Source organism: Copadichromis virginalis, linkage group LG8 (assembly GCF_057382275.1).
Source record: "Copadichromis virginalis isolate Kocher_CV1m ecotype Utaka linkage group LG8, C_Virginalis_male_GT1.1, whole genome shotgun sequence".
Taxonomy (NCBI): Eukaryota; Metazoa; Chordata; class Actinopteri; order Cichliformes; family Cichlidae; genus Copadichromis; species Copadichromis virginalis.
In genome coordinates this window covers 21,779,617-21,792,244 of record NC_140625.1, presented here as the reverse complement: position 1 = coordinate 21,792,244, position 12,628 = coordinate 21,779,617, and the positions used below count along the sequence as shown (strand labels likewise).

The 12,628-nt window shown below is 43.8% G+C and overlaps 1 protein-coding gene across 5 annotated transcripts in view; it reads left to right on the top strand.

Moving 5' to 3' along the window:
* The window catches only part of LOC146703341 (C-terminal-binding protein 2), a 99,973-nt gene that overhangs the window by 42,361 nt on the left and 44,984 nt on the right, over nucleotides 1-12,628 (top strand). Inside the window, exon 2 of one of the 5 annotated variants that reach the window (XM_085466529.1) lies at nucleotides 3,304-3,379. The exons of 3 other annotated variants lie outside the window; for them this stretch is intronic. In XM_085466529.1, coding sequence (XP_085322655.1) covers nucleotides 3,337-3,379 — 43 coding nt within the window. In that variant the 5' untranslated portion in view covers nucleotides 3,304-3,336. Of the gene's footprint in view, nucleotides 1-3,303; nucleotides 3,380-8,588; nucleotides 10,429-12,628 lie in introns of those variants that run through there. One more of the 5 variants, XM_085466525.1, reaches the window with a different exon arrangement.

Sequence of the window (12,628 nt, the reverse complement as noted above, 5' to 3'; positions counted from 1 at the left end):
AACTAGTCATCACGAAATCAACCCCTTCATTATTTATTTAGTCAGTTTTACAAGTTTAATAATAATAGTATTGTTTTTATAGCTTTGACTACACTAACAGGTATGCAGTTCTGTATTATCTTGACAGCTAAAATTTAATGAGAGAGAAAGAAATAGGGAGAACCTGAGTTTTAAAACAACATTTTAAATGCCATGAGGTGCAATCATAACGTTTTTTTGACTACACAACACCTGACTTAAATTTGGCTAATTGCTCTTAGGGCAGTGCTTGCCCACTTCCACTACAGCTGCTGACCACTCGCACTCTGGACCTCCTTTAGCGTGTTAAAACCTGGGGCGTCAAACTTGAATTTTTATTTTTGGGAAAAGACAGTCACAGGGAGGCATATCTGATATATAGGGCAGCTGATGAGCAAAGGTATTTTTTGGCTACAATACTGTGTTTTTCAAAGCACCCAATAGAAAATAACTCAGTCCTTTGGGTAGAACTCCATATTGACCGTTTGACCCTGGGGGATGAAATAACAGTGCATGTCTTAATAAGCACGCTCCCAGCTGTGCTTTTAATCTTATGCACCAGATATCCGGCTTTTCTAGTAAAGAAGTCTGCTGTTTGGTCTCATGGTTGTAGCAGGAGAACCAGCGCTGATCACCAGTGATGATCCCTGACGTGACAGGTGGGTTAGTTTTACCCAGACGTTGATGTCTGTTGTGTTGTGCGCAAGTTGTAGATCCATGATGAAATCCCTGACAGAGAAGTGAAAAGTGTTTAATAGGGAACTTTCACAGGGAGATCTGAAAATAGCAGGGTAAAATGGTAAATGCCTGTATTTATATAGCGCTTTTCTAGTCCCTAAGGACCCCAAAGCGCTTTACACATCCAGTCATCCACCCATACATTCACACACTGGTGATTGTACATTGTAGCCACAGCCACCCTGAGGTGCACTGACAGAGGCGAGGCTGCCAGACACTGGCGCCACCGGGCCCTCTGACCACCACCAGTAGGCAACGGGTGAAGTGTCTCGCCCAGGGACACAACGACCGAGACTGTCCAAGCCGGGGCTCGAACCGGCAGCCTTCCAATTACAAGGCGAACTCCCAACTCTTGAGCCACGATCACCCCGAAAGCATCAACGTTATACATGGTGCAGTGCTGCCCAAGAAGATGACCTTGAATTGGAGAACAGGCAAATCATTTTAATTAATTTATATTTTTGTTTTTTTGGTGGGGGGGAGGTGTCAATAGCAAGTTTATTCCCTTTGCACTCAGAGTTACATGAGAAGATTCATACCACATGCTACATGCTTTACCACATGCTTTATTTAAACAGCAGAACCAAGCTCAACGGGGCCATCATCTGCCATGGCTGAATGGGGGGTTAAGCAGAAAGAGAAGTGGGGGGAAAGGGAGAACAAATGGAGACTGAGACAAAAAAAACTAACTTTAGGAGAGAGAAGACAAAATGTAATGACAAGCAGTGGTGGCATATAAATACATGCCTGAAGCAGCATTCTTAAGGGATAAGGGAAGGTGGAGAGGGAGTCTCTGCCTTCCAAAATCCAAACTGGGAAGCTGCCCCCAGAAGCTGGATAGCTTAGCTAAGCATAAAGATTGGAAAGGGGGGAAAGCTGCTTTTGCTTTGCCCAAATCAACTTTCACCACCTGTAAAACTTGCGGAGATTTCTTGGCCAGGACTATTTGCCAGTCAACATGCAAAGACTCCAGGAAGTCACTTATCCCAGCCAAGAAACAATACAGTACATAACCCCCTGCTGAACTGTTGTTTTAACATGGAGGTTTTTCACTACCTAGGATTGCTGCTGATCACAAGCTGTTTCCTTTGGACAAAGCAGTGATAGCAGTTTTCTTAGTGCTGCTCAGCAAACCAACATGACAGCCTTATGAATCTTTTTTTTAACTAATAAATGAATGAAGCAATGAAATTTCCAAGATTTCCTTAAAGTTTTTTTTATGGGCTATAATTACAAATAAATTTTATAATACACAGCACAACAAGGAGATTTCCTTATAAAAGTTCTCTCCCCCCCCCCCCCCCCCCCCAAAAAAAAAAATAAAATAAAATTGAACAATAGTTCTTTAATAATCACCTGACCTTAAAGGTGAGTCGTAAGTAACAGGAGGATTTTTTCTATTGGTTGAAATAACTTCCTGATTACCATTGCAGTCCAGATCCAGCTGCTGAATTTGCATGAATCAGACAGCTGAGGTAGTTAGTCATTCCTGAGGGAACAACAGTTTGTCTGCTTGGCTTGAGCGCAAAGCCCACAGGAGACGCATAGAGAGACGGTAACAGGTGTTGCTGTGATGCATGCAGAGCTGCTTCATGGTGAGCTTACCTGCCGACGTTCCTTCTCGCACACTCGCAAACACAAGCACGCCGGCGTGAAAACTCACACAAGATCTCCAGATGGCCGTCATACAGGATCAGTGCATCAGTCCCCTGGTTGCTATTGTGAGGGCATAAGGGGGGGGAGACAGCTTGTGATTTGTTCACGAGCCAGTGACCAGGCCGAGTTGTCCCACTGATTGCATGTAGTGGAGTGATAAGGCTGCTATGGCGATTGTCTCTGAGCAAGGAGAAAGCGTACATGAAGCGATCTGCTGCTTTTGGTTTCACACGCAGGTAAAAGCCTCACAGGACCTATTTGGCTACTGTCTGGAGTAACTCATCTTAATCCAGGTTCACACTTCAACCAGACTCGCAGTTGGCAAACAGATACAGACCAGATGAAGCCATGATTTGCGCTGTCTCTTCTCAATCTCTTTCAAGTGAAAATCTGGAACGTCCTCTTTGGAAAACGTCTGCTGAGACTACACTCTCTCTGCACTGTCCAACAGAGCCTTTGCCTTTGTTTCCATTGTTTTCCCAACATTAAAATACACCTCTTGTCATATCCAAGTCAGCTCTCGTTGCCACGCAAGGTGCAAATTGTAATTTTTTTTATATTATAGCATTTTCCAAATTGTTCATCCTGGCTGTCTTATATTTATATTTATGGCAGTGGGATCACATATGCTGTATCTCTGAAAACCCGGTGGCTAGATGACAAGGCTGATTAAGCCATTAAAGTCCTTGATATGTATTTAGCATAATCTGGCCTGTCTGCAAATAAGAAGGCAGGGAGCTGGTTGCAAATGTTTTATCAAAAGCTGCTAGTTAGCTCAATCAAAGCAGCTGCTGGGAAGCATCAGCCTTAATTCGGCTTTATGAGAAATAGAGAGATGCTTTCTATCTCTCTTTCTCACTCTTTCTCTTGTTCTGTTTCTTTCTCTCTCAGGGGTGGAGAGATTCATTTCTGTCATCTGAAGAGATGAGGAGTGATCTGCCACGGCCCATGTTCCTCCCAGCCTCAGGTCCTTTCATGTTCTCGGCTTAATTTGAGCTGAACCAATGTTTATCATTCTGCAGCAACTGGGCCGAGTGGCTGGGAGGGAGGACAGTTTTGCTCCTGATCCATTTTTTTTTCTTTGCAAAGATTGTTGTTTTTCTTGTAGACTGCATTACTCTTTTCCCTCTGGGTTAGATTAGTGCCGCTCTAATCTAGTCAGATAATGTTTTTATCAGCATCTGCATTTTATTCATGTTGTGCAACATGATGGCACTTTATGGTGGAATAATTAGGAATATAATTTATCCTTATTAGATGCAAAACAAAAGTAGTACTGCAGACACAGAAGCAGAATTGTTCTTTCTAGTTTCTGATTGCATTTGCTCATAACTGTTATAGTGAATCTGTTTAGTGTGAACTTTGAACTGGATTGAGCACTTGAGGAAAAATAACGTGAGTCATGTAACTAGCTGTTTGGGTGTTCTTACCAGCTTTACTGATTCAGAGAAGCTTAGAGTCACCAGTTAAGAAAACTATATTTTTGGTGATCTTTTATTTAACTGATTATTCAATGAAGCTTATTTTGTGGCCGTTTTCTTTAAACTAGAACCCGATCGATACAGCTTGAATGAAAGGTTTAAAAATATATCTGTTGGCTGATTCATAATGAATGAATCAATGAATTTATAGCATTGAGGATTGAGGACTGCCATCCCAGGAATGGTGTCAAAATCGTTTCTTATATTTTATTGCCAGTTTATTGCCAGTTGATTACTCTAAATTAATTTTGAACTTAGAATATGTTTCCTTTTAGACTACAGCTGTGGCATGCTTTCAAGTAGTACAGTATATATGCTATATAGTTTCTCACTTAGTACATTAATTGAACAGGATAGTCCATATTTATTACCCATTATCCAGTTCAGGGTTAAGATAAGATAAGATAAGATAACCTTTATTAGTCCCACACGTGGGAAATTTGTTTTGTCACAGCAGGAAGTGGACAGTGCAAGGCTGTTGTAGCGAGGCTAGAGCCTGTCAGTGGATTTATATTTGTTAAATGTTGAATTTACACTGTAGGTACATCGCAGACATCTCTGAAATCCTACATGGTAGCATGCACCTCCCTGGAAATGTAAGTACATGTTGCTTCGACTGGCCTGTTCAGTACCGTCGATTCATTCTGTGCATTTCCAAGTAATTTTTTGCTGCAGTTTTTGAATTTGTCAGTGAGAGAACAGGAATGATTATCTCAATATAAGGACTCAAATATGTCCTGGAGAAGGATTGCAGAAATTGCAATTATTGGAATGTACGTAAGGGAATGACCCCCCAAAAAAGAGTGGAGGACCCAGGAGGGAAAAGCATCTTATTTGTTCCTATTGTGGCTGGTACCACATATAAAACACTGTGACACAACCATGAGGTAATTAACAGATTAAAAACCACACAAAGTCCTGAATGCCGGTAATGGTGTCGTGAACTGTTGGTGCTATAGGCTCGACAAAGATTTACCGCAGAAGTCTCTTTTAGCTAGCACTGGCATCACTTGCAGCACTGACAACACATCCACTGGCTGAAAATTGCTGTAATTCTTATGTCCTTCTCCTTTTGCTTTATAGCTAAAATTTTAATCACTAAGGGTAAGAAATCTGTTGCATTATATTTCTTTATAGGTGTTTTATCAGGATTACGTGCAGCTGCTTGTCTAAGACACTGATGAATGAGTAGTCTAGCTTATCTTGGGAGATGAAACATAGATTGCGGCTATTCTTAAATAAAAAGTGCCAAAAGACGTACTGACCTTTATACACTATGCATTAACACTACAGAAAATAAATAACGTTCGCCTTCTATAGCGTTCAGCGCATACGAATATTGCCACCCTTCCCCCACATCTCTGCTTTTAACTACAAAAAGCGCTCTTTCATTTAGCCGAACTCCAAATCATTTTTCACCAACGACTTAGAGAAAAATTACATTTTCTCTCTCTCTTGCTCTCTCCTTCCCTCCCTCTTCTTTCACTCAGCTGCAGCTCCAAAATGCAAGCGGGCTGTCGTCTCTCCCTTCTGTCTGCCCCATCTGTGATGCAGTATGGGCCACTGGCTTGATAATGATAGGCAGGCGGAGCGTGGGGCTGTGCACAAGGCAAAGATGGAAAATACCAACCTGCTAAAATGGAAGACAAAACTCTAATCAGTTGCTTCACCAAGTCTACTTGAGGTCTTGCCCTGTAGCGGCTCTCTCTCTGCCCTGCGTTCCTCCCATCCTTGAAATCTGTAACATGCTGAGCCGTGCACTGCAGAGATGCGAGGTGGTAAAGAGGCAGAGGACAGCGTCTTGATAACACAGCAGATGTAAACCCTCTGAAAGCCATCAGACCAGAATTGGTACCATGTGTTTTTCTTTCCTCATCGCCCCTCCTTCCTGCCTGCACTTGTGTTTGAGTGAGAAAAGGCCCAGAGGCTCGTTAAAACTTTAATATACTGTACAATCACAGTAATTGAGTAGAATTTTCAAGTTCTTCCAGTCATGGTTTTAATTTATGAAGTCCCTATGAAAGTTTAATGGATCAGCAGTTGTAGAGTCGCAGCTATCTAAATCATTCTGCAGCTATCTCTGCCTGCACTGCCTGCCAAGTCCCGCCGTTAGCGTCCTGTGCCCTAGAAAGATGGCCAGATTGCTCCAAAGGCACGACTGTTGCTGGACGTCTGTTCAACACATTGTACCTAGAGATCTTTCACAGAGCCGCATGACTGGCTGTGAGCTAGCAAGCCGAGGTTTTGGCATTAATTTTGATGCCGTTCACCACATATCCAGTGTTTAAATTTGGAGTTTCCCTTTATTGTATTATTCATACAAGCAAACACAGGATCCCTGTTGCTTGATGAGTGCAGTGTAGTATGCTCACTTAATTATGGAGCAACTCTCGTGAGAGAAAGGCTTGTCAGGGAAAATGCACAAGATGAATTTGCTACCACAGCTTCTTTTGCTAATAGATTGCGGGAGATATGATAAGCCACGTCCTTGTTTCGTTGTAAGCAACACCAGTCCGACCGTACTTGAGATGTTTATTATTGTTATTAATATTTTGTCAGGAAGCGGGAACTGAGTGACACACAGCCCTGAAAGGGGCTTATTAAAAGAAGTTATTGTCTGCGATCGCCGCAGAGAGATACAACACAGTGATTAATGGTGTGTTACAGGGAGACTCAGACCTGAGAGTACAGGACTGAGAAATCACTGCACGGAAATTGCTAGGTATGGGTTACCTCTAATAAAAGAAAGCATTCTTCAGATGTGCGACATCATGCGCTGCACAGAGCTGCAGGCAGAAACAAAACTGTTCTGATTTCTTCTTTGTTTGACCTACTTAATGCTCTCTGATTCAGATGTTCCATAATTAAAAATTCTCTTGTTGTTTTTTTGGTTTTGTTTAGATATTTTATCACTATTGCATCATTTAAGCCTGGAGTCGAAAACAAGGCGGTTCTAGCATTTGGCTCTGCGGTTTGACAGGTAGTGGGACAACATAAAGAGACACAGCATTATAGCAGTTTCTTGTTAGTCTTAAACTGGAATAAATTTAGCCCGTCTCAGTCACGCTGTCTCAGTGTCTTAGCTTCAGAAGCATCCAGATGATGTCACTAGAGACTTGCAGCAAAAGGTATTCCTTTAAACCCGAGGTGTCTATTTCATTGATGGGTAAAACGCAGAACAGAAACAATCCTATAGACATTTAGATGTGACAATCTATTCGGTATAGTCCAGTCATTTTCCCTTCCTTTCCTTCCTTGTCCTATTTCACATTATCTGTTTTCGAGGTAAAGTCAAAACTGGCAGCCTCTCACTTTATCGGCCTTTTTTCCTATCAGACACTTATCAAAGCTCCTTTCTTCTCCTCCTGCCACTGTTTGCATTGCTCTTATCACAGCAAGTAAACACTGGCAGTTATCTCGCTGATGGTGACATCTCATAAGCCACATCTGCTCTGCTGCGCATCTGGTGTGCAGTAGCAAAGTGTAAGTTCTGTGAGTGGATAAAAATGACGCGCACAGATGATATTGTGATGGCTCACATTGACCAGAATTCCTGCTGACAAACTGATAGATATAGTGGCTTAGTACCATGTAATAATGCACTAATTCAGTTCACACGTATTTAGATTTCTGCTACACACCTGTAATGTTCTTTCAGTGCCTTGTGCACAGTTGAGATACTATTATGTTGACACACCAGCCTACTGCAGTAGGTGTCTCTAGGATCATGCATTACAAGGACCATATAGACACTACTCATCGTAGTATAAATCAGTCATGACGAAAACAATCATTAGAACACGGCTGATTATAGGCATTCATATATGTCAACTTGCCCAGTGGTTTCCTGTCGTTTTCTACCAGTCACTAAATAAAATGTGGCCCACAGTAGTACTTGTGTGACTGGACACTGTAACCATCTCCTCCCCCTCTCTTAAGGGAAATACACCATGTCAATCCCCAACCTCCTCTGTCCCTTTGGGAAGATCCATTAATGCCCAGAGGGATACCGGCTGCAAGCCAATGGAGAGGTGAGCGGTAAACACTCGAGCTTTACTCTCTATAAACACATCCAGAGGTATCAGCAGTATGTTGGCTGTGTATACTATCTAGTTCAAGTGATGTCACAAGGGGCAGTGGATTTAAGCAGGTTTTAGTTTGATGCTAATCCCCTTGTGGCAAACGCAGTGGACAAGAAGACTACGCCTGCCAATGGCGTGCATCAACCCCCAGTGGATTAGTTCGCCTTGTCCCCTCCTCCATTCTGCTGCCATTGTCCAGCATGTGTTTTTTAACCCCAATTTCTCACCCTCAGTCTTAGCTTGGAAAGTAACCGTGATACCCAGCACAAGCATGACCTCTGCAGTAGAATGGAGCAGAGCTGCAACCTAAAGGTGTGTTAATTTTCTGTGTGTTTGTATTCTTTCTGTGTTTTTATCATGTTGGGCCTCTCTCCCCACAGATTTCTCATGTTTCCAGGACTGAATTATTTAAATAGGTTGCCAGCAGGGAGCTACATGATAGCATAGACTGAGAGGGGAGGGGGGCTTTCGGTTGCACATCAGGTAAAAGGGTACCTCCTGCTTCACCTTTCCTTTTTTCCTCTCTGTTCCTCTCTTTTGATTGGGGCTGAGTGTAACTGGAGAGTTGAAATACAACACCTGGCTCTATTTTCCGCCTTTATAGCTGCCCTCTTTATTGTCTTCACTGATGCCTAACTCAAGTGAACAGTCGTATTTTGGTGGCTCTCTGAGCCAGCGTGGTCCTGAATGGAGTGAAGGCCAGAACGATAGGGCTGCAAGTCGCTGTCACTACTGCGGTAACATTGCAGGGTGTAGAAATTCTTCTGCACTGTGTGGGGAAGACGGAGACGTTTGGTTTCACGGTCACCTAGATCTTGGGGAAAAACGGGATCCAGTCCTCCACTCCTCTCTATACAGACAGATCCAGCAGGACCAGCATGGGCAGCCACCACTGAAGAAAACCTCTGTACCTGACCTAAGCAGCAGTCTCTACCTCAAGGAGCTAATGGCAGGCCGGGCCTCAGCACCACCTCAGGATTATTACCTCACTGACGCCACCTTATCTGGTCATCCACCTAAGGAGTCTGGGTTTTACAGGGATAACCAGCACTTGCTCACCAGATCAGCCTTGCATTATGGGCCCAGCGTTGGGGGGGTTAGGTCTTCCTGGGATCAAGGACAAGCAAGAGCCACACCCTCTTTACTGGCCTCTGCTTCTACACCTACACCCGCGCCTCTTCCTCCTCCCCCTCCTCCCCCGCCTCCTCCGCCACCACCTCCCCCTCCGCTTCATGAGCTGAGCCGTTTGTACAGGGAAACTCTGGGATCTAAGATGATCCCAGACGTCCAGCGTATTGGTGGCAGCTCTCCCGCTACTGCGATCTTCGGGGCTCAGCCCCCGCTTCCTGTTTACGCTGCTGAACCGCTGTCTGCTCGTCAAACTTACAACAGTATCAACAGCTTGCGCCTGGATCCCCTTCAGCCAGCTGCCACCAGTTCATTGGTGGATCCAGCTTCTCAGGGAATGGACGCAGCTTTCCCCAGGGCTTACGGAGCTGTAGCCTCCCAGAGGCTGCCTTATGATCCAAACTATGACCCCAGCTCAGCCATGGTGGCTGCCACAGCTGGAATGGTCTCCACCTTGCCTCCTCACCAACCCAGTGCTGCAGACCCTAAGAAGATGGTGGACCCTGCTTTCTTGGCTTTCTTAAGAGGGGAAGGCTTGGCTGAAAGCACAATTACACTTCTGCTGCAACATGGCTTTGATTCCCTTTCCACACTGGGGATGATGGAGGACCATGATGTTAGGTCTGTGGCCCCTAATTTGGCCCAGGCCCGTGTTCTGTCACGAGTGGTGCTCAGTTGCAAGACAGTTGGGACGGCAACACGTGCCCGATCTAATAGCTTCAGCCATCGCAATGACCTCTACGTGCAGCCCCAGGGTTTGACTATGGACCCCAACCTGATGCAGCAACCTCCCACCACTGTCCAGACAGTTTCCCCTAGAATGGGAGAATTTCTGGGTAGAAGACCGAGCAGCGCACCCTCCCAACATCTCCTGGAAACCACCACCTACCCAGGAGCACGGCCGCTGGCACCTGGAGCTTTTCCAGTCAGCCCTGGAGGATATAGCAGTGCTGTGACTCAGGGAAGACCCTTCTCCATGTATAATGCCCACACCGGTCTTGCCATGTCTGCTCTCGGAAACCAGCCTCCACCTGCTCCAGGCACCCCTGGAGCTGCACCTAAAACCTTCTCTGGCTCCTATTCCCCGATGGAACTGATGAAGAGAGCCCCCAACTTTCCCCCAGCATCACCTGTAGGAGCAGCAAGCCCCCTTCACAGCCCACAACTTCTCCGCAAGGGGATCAATGCTGCTCCTGAGAGTACCATAGTTCCCGTCAGCTCTGCCACCACTCTTCAAGCGCAAAACCTTAACAACAACAAGATGGTGGGACGCCGCACCGGTCCACCTGTCATAGTCTCAACCATGGTCACTACGCCTGACACAAGTAATGTCCAACCTCACTTTTCTCATTAATTTATGCAAACCTTCCATCCTTATTGCTGAATAACCTTTTTTTTTGTAAGTTGGTAATAATTTTCTTCTGTATATTAGTTCTACATATTTTGACATGGATTTTGGCATACTAGGAAAAAAATCACACTGACAGTGTTTTTGAATGGAGGAGTAGCATGCAAGATGCATCTGACAAGTTAAGTAGCTATGCTCGGAGGGGTCTATTTATACATGTATTGCAAGAGAGTTGTGTCATTTGCCAGAGGGGATCCTGTCTCATCATCAAGTTGAAATATTTCTTTTGAGCAGCACTGCTTTTATTGAGGTCAACATTTTTTCCATCTATTTCTTTTTAAAATTGTTGGTCAGAATTATTTTCAGGCACGAATGTGCTTTTGGAGTGGTTTGCAGCTCCGTTTTGCTTTTCAAGGTTGCCTGCACTTGATTTGGTGAAGTTAGAAAGCACATTTTAAACACTTTTGATTATTTAAGTGTAAGATATTAGACAGAGTGAGTTAAGTGACAGAATTGCATCAATGTTAAGCTTGTCTTATATGTAAAAGTTTATTTCCTTGATACAGAGCTACTGTCATTCTATTTTACGCTGCACTCTCTCCTAATCTGGGGCTTAACCGCCTCAAATCCAATTACACTAATTGGATGTATATTTGCGTCGACTATAGGAGGTAACTGTTTTTATAGACTCCACGCTTCCACTCAAATCCTGCTTCCAGTGCAGCGCAACTAAAAGAGTGTTTCTTTTGTTATAAACTCAAATTTAACTAATATATTGAGTTTATTAAGTAAATGTCCACTGATCTGCATTGTACACGTTTTCCAACATGCTCCAAGAAGCAGTATACAGTTTAGATTGTAAAATCACTGCTAATAAACAGCAGTTGATGTTCATTTCGAAATTTCATTATAGCTTTTTTCATAGTGACAGAGCCATTAAGGAAATAACTACTAAATTAATATGTTTTTGGAGCTTTCCTAAGTGTGCTTTTATATTTAGATCTGCGGAAATACAGTTATTAATGGGCCTCAAACAAGGCTAACACAAGTAGTGAGGTAGCGTTTTATGTCCAGATACTGCAAGTGAATTCTCCAATGAGGCATCATCTCAGCTTATTTTGATTTCTCCTTCTAACTAGTTGATATATTTCCCGGCTGATGAGAGCTGATGAGCTTAGGGAGGAATTAAATCTTTTAACCTTGTTTTCAGCCGTGTAACCCTGTATCTTGCCGGCCTCTCTAATGGGTCCGTGGGCCGCTGCACTTGTTATAGAGTAATGACTTTTATGAAGTGGCTTCCCTTCATGTGTTGTCAAGGAAATAAGAAGCGAGGTGTGAGAATCAGAAGAGGGAGAAGGAGATGTGGGGGAGGCAGGAGGGTTCCTCTCGCAGTTTCGCGGAAATGTACGCGTCTCTCCAAGGTCACGGCGACGGCCGAACGTACCCATAACACTTTTAGCAAACAAACTCATTTGCATGGCGCTGACATTTGTTGCTTCACTAATTTCATCTGATAATGGGCGGCCCTTGCTGCTGATCGGAAAGCGTACTTCTTAATTGTGTGTTGCCAGGCAACATAGGTTTCAGTGGTAATCAGAGGCAGATACACATTTAGTTTTTTTTTAACTTGTTACTTTTTTGCAGAGATAATTGAGTGAAAACAATAAGACGGTGTAGGCCATTTCTTTTACCCACCCGCTCCCCCTGAGCAGTGTACATCTCAAGAAATTGCTAGTCACTTTTCTGCAGAGGCGCTTGTATATCTGTGAAGAGCCTCTCGCATTACATGCATGGCGTTTTATGTTAAAACATGCATATTGATGAAAAGTTGACACGTAATTCCTTTTACACGTCCTGAATAAATCCTCCCAATACGAAGCACTGTCCTTTTCATCGTCTCACATTAAAGTGGACGTTCACACATAGCGTGAAGGCATCTACATTATCGTACCATTAAATTCAAATTTATTCTCCAAGGAGAGTTGTAAAAACAAAGACATGAGCAGAAGTGAAATCGGTGCTTTCTTAAAATATTTAAGTAGATGTAGGTGCAGGTGGGAGGGCCCTGCCTCCTCTCCGCTGGGCGCTGTCTTGGTTGGCTAAAGCTGTAAGTAGTGTTAATAATGGCATTAAACGGTTGAGTCAAGCTCTGTTGCACCATTTCCTTCAACCTTAAG